At 34.9% G+C, this 14,281-nt stretch overlaps 1 protein-coding gene across 1 annotated transcript; it reads right to left on the minus strand.

Annotated features, from left to right (window-relative positions):
- Positions 1-5,356: 5,356 nt before the first annotated feature.
- Positions 5,357-14,275, minus strand: LOC134261182 (UDP-glucose:glycoprotein glucosyltransferase 1-like). The gene is made up of 11 exons (XM_062743631.1): positions 14,185-14,275; positions 11,529-11,589; positions 11,118-11,270; positions 10,835-10,921; positions 10,495-10,614; positions 10,032-10,253; positions 8,634-8,765; positions 7,663-7,827; positions 6,643-6,766; positions 6,053-6,145; positions 5,357-5,493 (listed from the first exon to the last, which is right to left on the minus strand). Exons 3-11 carry the CDS (start codon positions 11,229-11,231, stop codon positions 5,390-5,392), a joined length of 1,161 nt encoding a protein of 386 aa, XP_062599615.1. The 5' UTR covers positions 11,232-11,270; positions 11,529-11,589; positions 14,185-14,275; the 3' UTR covers positions 5,357-5,389.
- Positions 14,276-14,281: the final 6 nt, after the last annotated feature.

Here is a 14,281-nt window from a genome sequence, read left to right on the forward strand (position 1 = left end):
ATGAAGAATGTACTCCAAAGACAATGGATAGTGACAGAATTCAACTAATATAGTAAACATAGGTAATCAAAGATTACGAAGCTCACCTCGATGAATGTTATCAGTTTAAGTAATGGAAATCTCACATCATATTTTCTTAATACTTAGTATTCATCCCAACAACAATATTCTTGCAAGTTGTGTTTAACCCCTTACATGGCATACACATTTCTATGCATGTAACGTGAAAAACATGTATAGTGTTAACAAATATTCATAACTTTGTTAATACTGCAGATATCAAGGACTTCATGTTCATTCAGATTGATCTGTTCCCAAAACTTTAACCTGGTCTATTGTATGGAAAATATCTATAGGTCAGATCCAGCATCCGAAGCAAGTCTGATAGTGTCCATCCTTAGATGCATCATCCATGCAAGTTTGGTTCAGGTAGGGCTTATAGTTACTTGGGAATGAAAATGTAGGTCAGATCCAGCATCCGAAGCAAGTCTGGTAGTGTCCATCCCTAGATACATCATCAGTGCAAGTTTGGTTTAGCAAGGGCTTATAGTTACTTGGGAATGAAAATGTAGGTCAGATCCAGCATCCGAAGCAAGTCTGGTAGTGTCCATCCCTAGATACATCATCCATGCAAGTTTGGTTTAGCTAGGGCTTATAGTTAGTTGAGAATGAAAATGAAGGTCAGATCCAGCATAGTGTCCATCCCTAGATACATCATCCATGCTAGTTTAGTCCAAAAAGCGCTTCTAGTTACTTGGGAATGAAAATGTAGGTCAGATCCAGCATCCGAAGCTAGTCTGATAGTGTCCATCCCTAGATACATAATCAATGTAAGTTTGGTTCAGGTAGGGCTTATAGTTACATGGGAATGAAAATGTAGATCAGATCCAGCATCCGAAGCAAGTCTGGCAGTGTCCATCCTTAGATGCATCATCCATGCAAGTTTGGTTCAGGTAGGGCTTATAATTACTTGGGAATGAAAATGTAGGTCAGATCCAGCATCCGAAGCAAGTTTGGTAGTGTCCATCCCTAGATACATCATCAGTGCAAGTTTGGTCCAAATAGGGCTTATAGTTTCTGTGGAATGGACCTGTTCCAAAAACTTTAACCTGGTTACTCATCTGGAAAATGTAGGTAAGATCCAGCATCCGAAGCAAGTTTTGTAGTGTCCTTTCCTAGATGCATCATCCATGCAAGTTTGGACCAAGTAGGGCTTATAGTTCCTTGGGAATAGACCTGCTCCAAAAACTTTAACCTGGTCACTCATCTGGAAAATGTAGGTCAGATCCAGCATCCGAAGCAAGTCTGGTAGTGTACATCCCTAGATGCATCATCCATGCAAGTTTGGTCCGGGTAGGGCTTATAATTCCTAAGGAATGGACCTGCTCCAAAAACATTAACCTGCTCCAAAAACTTTAACCTGGTCACTCATCTAAAAAATGTAGGTCAGATCCAGCATCCGAAGCAAGTCTGGTAGTGTATATCCCTAGATGCATCATCCATGCAAATTTGGTCTGGGTAGGGCTTATAGTTCCTTGGGAATGGACCTGCTCCAAAAACTTTAACCTGGTCACTCATCAAGAAAATGTAGGTCAGATCCAGCATCCGAAGCAAGTCTGGTAGTGTACATCCCTAGATGCATCATCCATGCAAGTTTGGTTCAGGTAGGGCTTATAGTTACTTGGGAATGGACTTGCTCCTAAAACTTTAACCTGGGACGCCGACGCTAACGCCGACACCGATTCCGACGCCGGGGGTATAGCATAAGCTCATCTCGACTTCGTCGAGGTGAGCTAATCAAAGTACTGAAAGTACTGATAGACGGAGGCTTGGAATGAACATGATTGTTTGTCTCTTGGGAATTTTTTATTCATATTCTGACCCCAACATTTGCCTAAGGGTAGTTGGCCATATCTTTTGAAAAGTAGATACCAGGACATTAATACTTCATATATCTTTTTTTTGTGGAAAGACTTTTCATTGGATATTAACAAACTTGACCTTTTGACCTTGACCTTCGATATTCTATACTTATGAAAAAACTTTAACCTTGGCCATGACTTTTGAATGGTAAGGGATATATAGGGGGGGGGGGGGGCAACAGTGTTTCACAAACACATCTTCTTCATTTATGTTACCGTGGTCTAATGTTTAATTATGTAATTTACTGAATTCCTATTTTTCATCAAAAGGACAAACCAATCTAATTGCAATAAACTATATCAATTTCAATTCTTTAGTGACTCGTGGTAAGAGCTTCCTGAAATGTGAGAAAGCCAAAAAGTACTTTAGTATCTCTAACTCTTCAGGACTAAAAGGAGCTGAGATACAAGCATTCAGATATAACAATGCATAGATCTACATGCACATTCAACTTTTAATTAATAGTTCTGTTGTGTTGGGTATGAACATAAAGAAGATCCAAATATTTCCAACATAATGAAAAATATCAAGCAGAACAGACGCCTGTTTGGGTGCAGATCTTGAAATGTACTAAGCTCTACAGGTATTTGTTGTCCAGTGCGCACTAATCCTGACTTCCAAATTCTTACTTGACTGGTGATACCTTTAGAAACATTTGCATCTAGGTGAAAGTTGACTCCACAAAATATGCCATCTCATTGTTCAAGTTTTATAAAGTGATTACACCGCCTTGACTAGATATTGTGGATTCAACGATACCCTAATATCCAGTATTATACGCGATTTTACGGATAATACCCATTTTCGTTGAAAATCCTTCCCGTTTCAGAGGCGGATCCAGCCACTCTTGAAAGAGGGGTTCCAGGGTTGTACTGTCCATATACCCCCCCCCATACACACTCTCAAGCAAAGATTCACACACACGTATGGAAGATCTTAGGTTTCGGTAAATAATATCTGTTTACGTCCATTTATTTCTTTGGTCCCCCAGTCCGAATTTAAAGAAAAAATAAAAAAAACTGCTGAAGCCTTAATTAAAATTGAATGGATTTGCAGCATTTCCAAAGAGTACAAAGAATTTTCTTTTGGAGTTTGAAAAAAAAATCCGTGGTGGATGCAGGTTGGGTTTAAAACAAAGAGTTGCATGTTAGTTCCTGAATTCAAATGATATGATTAAAACGGTTCATATAATATAGAACCGTTTTAATCATATCATTTGAAAGAAAAGTGAATGGAAGAAAATTAATGTGTGAGAATCTATCTATTCAATACATAAGTTAGACGTACAAATATATGTATTTTTATTTATTCTCGGAAAATGTTTCATTCTCTCTCTCTCCACTAGACAGAAAATAAAGTGGGCTTCCAATTCCCGGACCCCCCTCCCTTGGATCCGCCAATGAACCGTTTACAAGCATTCACCCATCCTTGACACTTTTTCAATATCTCTCCAAGGTTTGGGAAATCTAATAAATTCAACTCCTTGCATATATTTTTTGTGGGCATACTTTGAGTCACTATTGCAGATTCCATGACAACAGTGTTTTATTGCATCCTTTTTTGCACAGGTTAGCCATAATATTACTAAATTAACACCACAAAGTAAGATTCAAGCCACTGTTTTGGTTTTGGTCATATGCATGTAAACATAGAAACATGTGGGTCAGTTTGTCCCATCTAACTTCTGAAACATGTGATAAGGAATTCTAAAAATAGATGCAGCAGAGCTATAAACAGACAAGCCGCAGCTCTCTGCTGAGTCAGTGAGTGAACATTTAATATATGTCAGTTTCAATGAAACAATGATGCAGATTTCTTCTATCTAGGTAATGTAGGGTATTAATGTGATAGGACCTTCGCAAACTAATTAAAATCCCCCAGGTGAGGTGAAAGGTGTGAGATAATTATAGGTCCATGAGAAAAAAAAGAATTATGTATCGTATGTGGAAAATATTGTGACCGAATTAGATTCAATTGCATCAAAAGCAGATGCAGAGAACTGCACTCGGTGATCTGTTTTGGTTTCCCTGACAATTTAAATTCTATGTCAGCGAGAGTTTTTATCAGCCAATGAGCGTGTCAGCAGCGGACTCTAAACATTACTGATCACCTGTCTGTATACAGCACATATCCGATATCAGACAGGCAGGCCAGTTTATCAAAGTTTAGCCTGGTTCCCTGTCCCTGTTTTGCTTCATGTACTCCTGCCTTGGAAAGGATGAGCCGGGGGACCAAGCTAATCAAAGTTAACGTGATTAGCCACTAGATGGCGATCGCAAATTCCCTTCCGCCGCAGCTGAGCGGTACCAATAGAGCGGAGGCTAAGCCTCCGTCTAAAAAGTCAAACCTCAATATCCTGTACTTGATGGGGATAACAAGAAATATGAGATATTATAAGATTCAGGATACTGAGATTAAAATACATAAAGAAAATGTAGTTTGAGCTTCCTATTCAATTTTGACTTTTTCATTTTAACATTGGTATTTAGGATATCAATATTTGAGAAATAAAATGTCAACCGTGCATCTTTTTTTTTTTGGCTGCTGCATTAAATTTACAAGGCCCTATGCTTATTTTATGTTCGTCTACATCTTTTTTATTTGACAACCACTTAAGTATCTTTCAACCCATACACTAGATTATTTCGTACGAATAATTTTGTACATGAGGAGTTTAAAGGGTACATCAACAGTTAAGAATATCACTTGGTCAACCTACAAACTTCAAATTAAAACCATATATTAGCTAAACTAGATGAAAAGTTTATGGGGAAAGACATGTCATGTAAATATCAAATTTAATTGGTTAAGAATCATAATAATTTTTTTTATGACCTTTACTTGTAACTTGGATATTTAAATAATTTGCTTGATAATCACTTTGGTAAACATATATATGAAAACAACAAATTTTATATACAAATGCTATTGGATTTGTTCATCCAAATTAAATAAGTAAAAGTTACAACCAATGTATTTATGTCTTTTTCAGCCATTTACTAGTATTTACATACTAGTATATATGAATAAAGTGTATTTTTGTTTTAACATATATGTTTACAATAATGATAATTGTTAATAATAACTCTGAAAATAGCTAACGCTGTTTATTATGAAATGTTTTTTTCTATGGTTAAGTCCCAGTTTGAGTTTTCGGAGTTAATAATTACTTTTTAAAAAATTACATCAGTCAAGGTCAATACAAAAGTCGCACTGCGTATACCTTGTATATGTACTGCACAACTTTTGCAGAAATGTAGTCTAAGTGATATTACTTCAATCATTTTCTGAATGGATAATATTGAAATTCATCAATGACAGTTCTAGCAACAAACACCAATTTCAAAACTAAACAAAAGAACTAGAAAAAAAATTATTGTGGTTTTATAGAAAGATGACAGAAAACATACCCTCCATTAATAACTAGTTTTGCTTCCCAATGTATTCAATAAAAGAGCAAAAATACTTAGCTTACCAGTTGTTTGATGGTGGAGTACAGGAGTTCCCTCCCTTTGGGGGTTTCCAGATCACACACCACCCACACAGTGACAGGAAATAAACTCTCCTCATCTGTAAAAGTCAAACCAAAGATGTCAGCATTGGTATATTACTGTATACAAGGAAAATTTTGCCCATTTTCATTAATCACATGTGGGCAAATTTAAAACGAGGAGATTTTAAATGATAGTATCATTTTTTTAAACAGAACTATGACTGGGCGAATTAAAAATGGAGAAAAATTGTTGCCAAGGGCAAAAGGGTGAAAATAACATGGGGAAAATTAACCTTGTATACAGTACAATTATTTTCAGGGACAGAGCATAATTTGTGCAAGAACTGAGAACATGTACCATGTGTACAGAAAAACCCGTTTAGTACAAACACAGATATTGCAAATTCACAGATATGGCAAAGTTTTCTTGGATCCCCAGCTATGAATTCCTTATAAGGATATAACGAATTATGAAAATAGTGAAGTAATTTCACAGGTCCCAGTGACTTTACTATATCCAAGTTTTACTGCACTACATTGGAGGTGGAAGAGAACTCTGCTATTTTATAGTATGACAAAAATTTCAGACTTATTGAATTCCAAATCCTCATACATTTTGAATTTAAGACATTTTACCTTTTCTAGTGAGATATTTCATATCTCGAGCCATGACGGCCGTGATCTCTCCCGAGCTCTTTTGATAGAGACTGTCCAAACTCAGCGTATCATCTAAAAAATAAATACAATCCCTATAAGTACGGTAAAATGTTGATATTTAGAGACGTAATCATTATCACATAAATACACTCAGTAAGAATAGCTATTAAAATTTAATCTATTGAACTTTATTAATCATTTTCTTACTATTGCAGTACATTGTACTGTAAATCAACTTTTATTCATGATGACTTTATTTTGGAACCTGATTCACTGGTGTAAACTAGTACGCATTGAACAATAAATTTTCAAAATCAAGCCCCTTTTTTGATCTTTCATTGATAGACACGTGAATAAAAGTTGGTTTACAGTGACTGTCTTTCAATTGACTTTATGATAAAAGTAAAGAACTTATTTAAAATTTTGAAGAGCTTCAACACAAAACTCTAGCAAATTATTTTTACATTATCATGAAATCAAGGTGATAGGTATTTCCATCTGTTTTCCTCTTTTGAAACTGACTGTTACAGAAAAATATAAAATAAGATATAATAAATATGTCCACTGACCGACTGTAGTAGTGAAATCCAGGGATTTCTTAGGAGGGGAGAGAACTCTTGAGTTCAACCTTGGAAGTACATGCTCCTTTTCCATGAGGTACTCAAGTATGTTCATATAGTCATGGAGATTTCCCTGATTTTCAAAAGAAAAAACAAAACAGTATTTACTGCATTTCAAATAAATCTATAATTCAGTGCATACACACTGTATAAATTTTTTTATTACAGAGCAGAGTTTAAGACACTACTAAAGACTCAAAATGTATGTGTAAATAAATTTTAAATGCCTCTTGTAGATTACATTTTTATTTGTTTATACAATTACATCTACCTTTACACAATTATGTCAATTGCACTTTAGAGAAACTCTCAATTACACATTGATTTTCATTTAAAATGAATGATTACTCATTCAATTAAGTTTTTGCAAGACATACAAGTACACTTCGTAAGAATTACAATTTAAACTACCCCCCTTTACTTACCTGATAGACAGCTTTCTGGATGTCTGGAGTCTGTGTCATTATCTGAGAGACCACGCCCTCCTTTACTTACCTGGTAGACAGCTTTCTGGGTGTCCGGAGTCTGTGACATTATCTGAGAGACCACGCCCTCCTTTACTTACCTGGTAGACAGCTTTCTGGATGTCCGGAGTCTGTGTCATTATTTGAGAGACCACGCCCTCCTTTACTAGACAGCTTTCTGGATGTCTGGAGTCTGTGACATTATCTGAGAGACCACGCCCTCCTTTACTTACCTGATAGACAGCTTTCTGGATGTCTGGAGTCTGTGTCATTATCTGAGAGACCACGCCCTCCTTTACTTACCTGGTAGACAGCTTTCTGGATGTCCGGAGTCTGTGTCATTATTTGAGAGACCACGCCCTCCTTTACTAGACAGCTTTCTGGATGTCTGGAGTCTGTGACATTATCTGAGAGACCACGCCCTCCTTTACTTACCTGATAGACAGCTTTCTGGATGTCTGGAGTCTGTGTCATTATCTGAGAGACCACGCCCTCCTTTACTTACCTGGTAGACAGCTTTCTGGATGTCCGGAGTCTGTGTCATTATTTGAGAGACCACGCCCTCCTCAAAAGTATCTTCTGTCAGGAAGGACTTCTTTAATGGATTCCCGTTCAGCAGGACCTGTGGGAAATTCCCCAGTCCAGACTTCTCCACATAATCTTTAGCTGCCTGAAAAAAAGTTAATATTTAAATCTTTTAAATTTTCTTCATCCAATAATTCAAACGTCCTTAGTTGTTTTTAAATTGAAATACAGTGAACATGTATAAATCTCAATAGACCTTCCTCCTAAAATTAATAATTTAAATCTTAGACATGAAATTTTAAATATATAATATGGGGCTTTACATGCATATACAGTAATACTTGGTTACAGCAAAGACCTGGGGACCTGTTAATTTAATTCGCTATATCCATAATTCGCTATATCCATGTAACAAATTTGTATAAGGATATATTGCAAATTTACAATATGCACATTTTCCTTCAAGTATTACTACCGAATTTGGTAGGGAAGAAATTATTACAACACATGCCTTGGATAACTTAGGTTTTTGATATGAATTGAATTTCATTAATTTGCAAATTCTTACTAAAAATAAAGTCAGTTCAACATATCTTATTTTGAGATTTTTGAAAATTCGTTATAAAAGATGTAAATTTCATTATTTTTAACCTCTACAGGACTACAGTTTGCTATATCCGTAAATTCACTATATAAGATTTCCTTATAACCACAAAAATTTACAAAGAATTGTTTAGAATTTTGCCGGGGACCCCGAAAAACTTCGCTATATCCGTAAATTCACTATATTTGTGTTCGTACTAAACGAGTTCTATTGTACAAGCAAAATATCCTAGATTACAATAATTTCATGTTTTAAAATAATGTCTCGTCTTTTAAATTCTATTAATAAATTAGGCTAAGTAGATTTTTGTTTTATTCATAATATTCTTGAATTAATTTCCGTCTTACTCTTCTGAGAATGTCATATTCATCACTGTCTTTGCCAAACACTTCCTTCATATCTGCATCAGCATACTTCTTTTTGAATTCTTTAATAACCAGCTTGGCTGTAATTTCTTCTCCCTTGGCCTTTTCGTAAATCTGAATAAAAATATGAATGCTAGTACAAACCTACCAGTACGAGGGTTGTCCCATAAAATCGTGGACAAAGCGTTTTTCTCAAAAAGTAATGGGCGCACTAAGCTGAAATTTTCAGTAAATGTTTATTCATCATATTTAAGTGAATCATAATGTTTTTGATAATATATATTCAAAAATAAAGATTTTATTCTGCTTGAATGTGCACAAGGTATGGTCCTACGGCGCACGGTAAAAATAGCAAGGTTATATTAGAGAAGACATAAGAATTAATTGGTAATAAAAGTTTTCAATACATAAGATTAGGATGAAAATTATCCTAATTACATTCCTTAATCAATTCTGTCGTCTTTTTAAAAATTTCAAGGCATTTGGTTAATTTTTGGTAGTTTCCCAAGCATTTGAAATAAGAAAGTAATAAACACAATACACGAAAAATGGCGACTTTTTATGACGTTACGGCGCATCGGAGAGCAGTTCAGATAGATTAGGATGTTGTAATGACGCCTTAAGAGACTTTTAATGAATACAGAAGAAAGAAAATATGACAAAATATCACCAGATCTTTAGTATATAAATGAAATGAAAGTTTTCTTAGTGAAGTCTTCGTGGTCGAGTCCCCAGATAGTACAAAACATATGGACAGACTGCCATTTGTAATAGCAAAGGACGCTGTCACTGTCGACCGTCGATGTGATATTCTCTTTTAGTTGAATGATGGTGAGAATACTGTCTGTAACTTGCTAATAAATATTCAGAAGATCGCATGAGTGTGCCACATTGGTTTCTTAACTGGTTATAGATACTCACATATGTAAATCAATAAAATTTCTAAATTTAAGTGGGGCTTATCCAACTTTAAGTTTAGCAAATATGAAACGTGACGCTGTTTTAGACACTTTGACGTTATCATCCGTGCGCCGTAGGGCGATACAGTACATAACATAAAATATCACAATTTGTTTACCTATGCATATATCTATTTGAAATTTGCTGTGTATATTCATAATTTATCTACTAAAAAGTTGTGAAAATTTCAGAACGCAGTGATAATTATTTTTCAAACTAGACAACTTGTCCACGATTTTACGGGACAACCCTCGTATATTACAGAATTATTGTATTTTGTTCAAATAAAATGTCCTTTTTTCAATTTTCTAGTTCTGTTCCTACAGTTTTTAGGTTCTCTTTCACTGAGAATCAAATTAAATCTTTATATTTTGTATAAATTTTTGTATTTTCAGAAGAAGTGAACAGAATTCTACATACATCTGTGACAAATGAAAGAGCTTTGGGAAAATCATGTTCCTGTCTTATATAGTCAAACGCTCTGGAGATTGCAATACTAGCATCTTCATGAGGATCTGCTTCCAGGTCAAAGTTCACAACAAACACAACGCTCAATCTGATTGGAGCACTGTGAACCAGGAAGGCCTCAGCCATTTTTATTAATTCTATGTCTGTTTGTCTTGTAGGATCCACAAAAAATACCTGAAAATCAATTTCAGGGTAAATCATTTCAACACATTAATGAATTTTGGGCTTCATTAAAGACCATGGCAGCCTGTCGGCAAATTTAGGTATCTTGGACATTTTAAAAGTTATGATTGAATTATTGCTTGTTACATTTAAGCTAGCATAATGTTCAAAATTATAGTGCACAGTTTGCAATAATAAAAATAAAACATTATAATCATGATTATTATAAGGAAACAATCTTGTGATAATTTACCAGGTGGAAGAAGTTTTTGGCGACATGTCGCAGCATTCCTGGGAAGGTTGGCCTCAGAATATCCTGGACACTGCTCGGCCAGTTTTTGTACTTCTTGTCATTTTCCAGGTCATTCAAAAACTGTCAAGGTCAAATATTTTCATAATCACATACATGTATAACTATTCACATCAACCAATTATTTTATGAGATTCCAAAATGCAACCAATATTGTTTAACATTTTATAGACTGCTTTAATTCTGAAACTATATTTAATTTGGAAACAATAGGTCATTATTAAGAATCACAATTCTTATATCATTGTTAAAATGTTTAAGACAAAAGGTATTAATCTTTTACCTGTATAGCTGTGTGTCTGATATCCAAAGCAAACTCCTTTGAATCTCCTCCTAGGTCCAAACGCATAAACTTTTCTAATTCATCACCCTATAATTTAATCACAATTTTTTTTTATTCTGAATACAACCTTTGATTAAAAAGTTCATAGACAAAAAGATAAATTCTTATATTTTGTATCTACTGTTTAAATATTTGGTGACAACATAAATTTAAAAAGTACAGGAAGATAATATTACAATACAACCCCAGTCCCTATGAGGGTAAAATACAGCTAACAACTTGCCTTGAATCCCATTGAGAAGAGCCCCTCCATAATTCTGGCCTCTGATTTCATTAGATCCAGCAGTGTGTATATATCATAGACCTCCATCTCAACAGGAATGCCATTCAAAAACATAGCTGACTCTCCAGTACCAATATTCAGATCATCAAAATTCTAAATTATCACTCAAAAAATTTAGCAGTTTCATGTACTGTACATGTATTTACATCTAGTAAGTTAGATTCAGGAACAAATATGCATAAATTCAATTTATTACATTTTTTTCAGGACAATGTTTAAAGTTTACAACATTTAATAAAGACTTTTTGCGTCCTCAACTGACTTCATAGATTGACCATCAATAAACCAAAAGAAATTCCAAGTTTTTCTGTTCTTGTTTGATAATCTCAAAAAGTACATTAGCAAACCTACCTTTCTGTTCTGAGATATTTCATTTTTGACCTCACTCTTCACAGCAACTTTTGACAAAGATCTACAATTTTGATATAAAATGAAAGAAAGATTGACATATCCATTTGACCAGAATTGTTCCTAGGTTAAATGTCAAGGACATGAGGTCAAAATTGATAGTACATGTACTTCTTGAAAATTATTGTCACAAATGAAGTACAAGGAAAATAAGAAAGCTGTTTCTTCTCTCATTAAACAAGAGGCCCACGGGCCTTATAGGTCACCTGAGTATCATGTAACAACTTTCCAGCGATCGTATTTGGTTTGTGTTTTAATCCAAAAGCCATGAAATTCACAAATTTTGAAAGAGGCACCATTGCTTATCAAAGGGCAGATTTCAAAGCATTAATTTATTTTTAGTCAAAGTACCCCTGACCCAGTGGCCCTGAATTTATCTATTTTGAAAGAGGCCCCTCTCTTCATTATAAGGCCAGCATTTTTTTTTATGTTTAGGTCTAGTTATGAACATGAGAATAAAAAAGTCCCGAAGGAAAAGGAAATAAAAAAAAAATTTTGATAAATCAATTGTACATTCTTTTTTTATGCTATTCTAATAGGCCCCTTACCACTGGACACATAATGCTTACAAATAGGAAAGTAGAACATTTAATTGCTTATTTCATCATCTTCCAGTTTGGGCCAGTTATATAAATTTTGTGATGTTGGTCAAAATATATTTTAAAAAATCAATTCTTTAAAAGTCTTTCAATATATCTTCATTTCTTTAATATGTGTTAGGTGAATGTGTAGACATTGTTCTAAAATTTACTTGATGCCTAAAATTATAATTCCTATCATAAAACAGACAGGGAGTATTGGGGAGTACGGTGAACATTTTTTCAATTAAGTGTAAAATAATTTCTCTGGCCGATACAAATGATACTACATGCCTGTATATATTTGTATATTCTTGCCTTTTAATAGTCGAATTTTTTTTTATGTCTTCAGGTTATTGTTCATTTCTTCTGACCTCAAATGGACTTAACTTCTCCCATAGTTTTATTCATTACATCTGATGCATAAGCAACCCTTATCTGAAGAATGATGCTTAGACTGTAAGCTATAACAGAGACCTAAACAAAGTCGCTGGCAATATGCAATAGCTACCACGGGCAGTTTAAAACCTGGGGGAGGAAAATAATTTACAGACAGAAACTTTTGAAACGAATACATAATTATCTCACCAGCATGTCATTGTGCAACAAAGTCGTCAGCATTTTATTTGTCCTTTGAACGGGTGAAACATTTTGAATGGCACTCGTATCGATGAATTTTACACTAAACCAAGCTAGCTTTATTTACCCACCGTTTCATCTTAAAACCGGAAGTGCGAGCTCGTAAATTTGAAATCTCGATCCCGACTCATATTTGACATTGGAAAGAAAAAAATTGTTTTATTTTTTCTGAAAATTCAAAACCTTGAGCGGAGGCTTTGTACAACTGAAAATAAAATAAATCCTGGCCCTAAATATGTAATTAGATCATTAGCATATTAACCAGGAGCAAAGGATAAGATGTTCAAAGAATTCATGCAATTCACTATATAATCATTAGAGCCCCACCCTAAAACAAGAACCCCTGACCCTGGGGCCATAAAATTCACAATTTTGGTAGAGGCACTCTTGCTCATCATAACTATGTACTTAGTTAGTTTATTTAATACCCAGGAGCAGAGAAGAAGATTTTCAAAGAAATAATGTATTTTCACTATATAATTAATAGAGCCCCGCCCTAACACCGGAACCCCTGACCCTGGGGCCATAAATTTCACAATTTTGGTAGAGGCACTCTTGCTCATCATAACTATGTACTTTGTTGGTTTATTTAATACCCAGGAGCAGAGAAGAAGATTTTCAAAGAAATAATGCATTTTCACTTCCTACTTATTTAGCCCCACCCTAGCACTAGAACCCCTGACCCCAGGGCCATGAATTTCACATTTTGGTAGAGGACTCATTGCTGATTACAATCATGCAAACAGTTCGATTGCTTGATGTCCAGGAGTAAAGAAGAAGATTTTTAAAGATTGCATTAATTTTAGTGGTTTTGGCCCCACCCCTCAGGCCCCAGGGGGGCAGGGATCATGAAATTCAAAAACTTTGTTCCCCTTCACCCATAGATGCTTTGTGCCAAATTTGGTTGAAATTGGTTCAGCGGTTGCAGAGAAGAAGCTGAAAATGTTCAAATGTTAACGCACGACGAACGACGACGGACGAAAACGGATAGCAATAGGTCACCTGAGTTTACTCAGGTGACCTAAAAAATTAACAATGTTAAAAAAATTGGAAAGTACATGTTCATGTAGATTAAACTTCAAAGTCAAGGCCAGGAGGTCAAACAACATACTACATTTGGAAAGTTCTTGCTACAGATAACAAATGTAAAATATGAATTCAAAGCTCAATTTTTTCTCATTTAAAAGATATGATCAAGGTTAAATTTTTTTGAGACAGACACACAAAAGGACAGACAGAAGAATGACATTTAATTTCCCTGCTACATAGCAGTAAAATGAATACAGACAATTGGCAAACAAGTATCCATAAAAGGACACTTGCAAATATATTTCATGACTACTAAGTAGTGGTCAAAGTATTAAAATAAGCATGAGCCCTACCTAGTTTTGGAGGGGAAGTTCTGGCTGAGGTCCTGTAACACTTTAATCTGGTCGTCTCTGTCTGCACTCAGGACTTTCTGGGCAGTCTGGTAACTCA

This window comes from Saccostrea cucullata, unplaced genomic scaffold (assembly GCF_032062105.1).
Source record: "Saccostrea cucullata isolate Sc308-1 unplaced genomic scaffold, CSIRO_AGI_Scuc_v1 ctg12130, whole genome shotgun sequence".
Taxonomy (NCBI): domain Eukaryota; kingdom Metazoa; phylum Mollusca; class Bivalvia; order Ostreida; family Ostreidae; genus Saccostrea; species Saccostrea cuccullata.

What these genes read in the sequence shown, in the direction of transcription:
- LOC134261182 (XM_062743631.1), bottom strand. Translation starts at nt 11,231, where the DNA reads ATGTTTTTGAATGGCATTCCTGTTGAGATGGAGGTCTATGATATATAC. An exon ending in AATATGACATTCTCAGAAGA is followed by an intron (nt 7,828 to 8,633) that starts GTAAGACGGAAA and finishes ACTTTTTTTCAG; the next exon opens with GCAGCTAAAGATTATGTGGA. An exon ending in GGATTTCACTACTACAGTCG is followed by an intron (nt 6,146 to 6,642) that starts GTCAGTGGACAT and finishes TTTATTTTTTAG; the next exon opens with ATGATACGCTGAGTTTGGAC.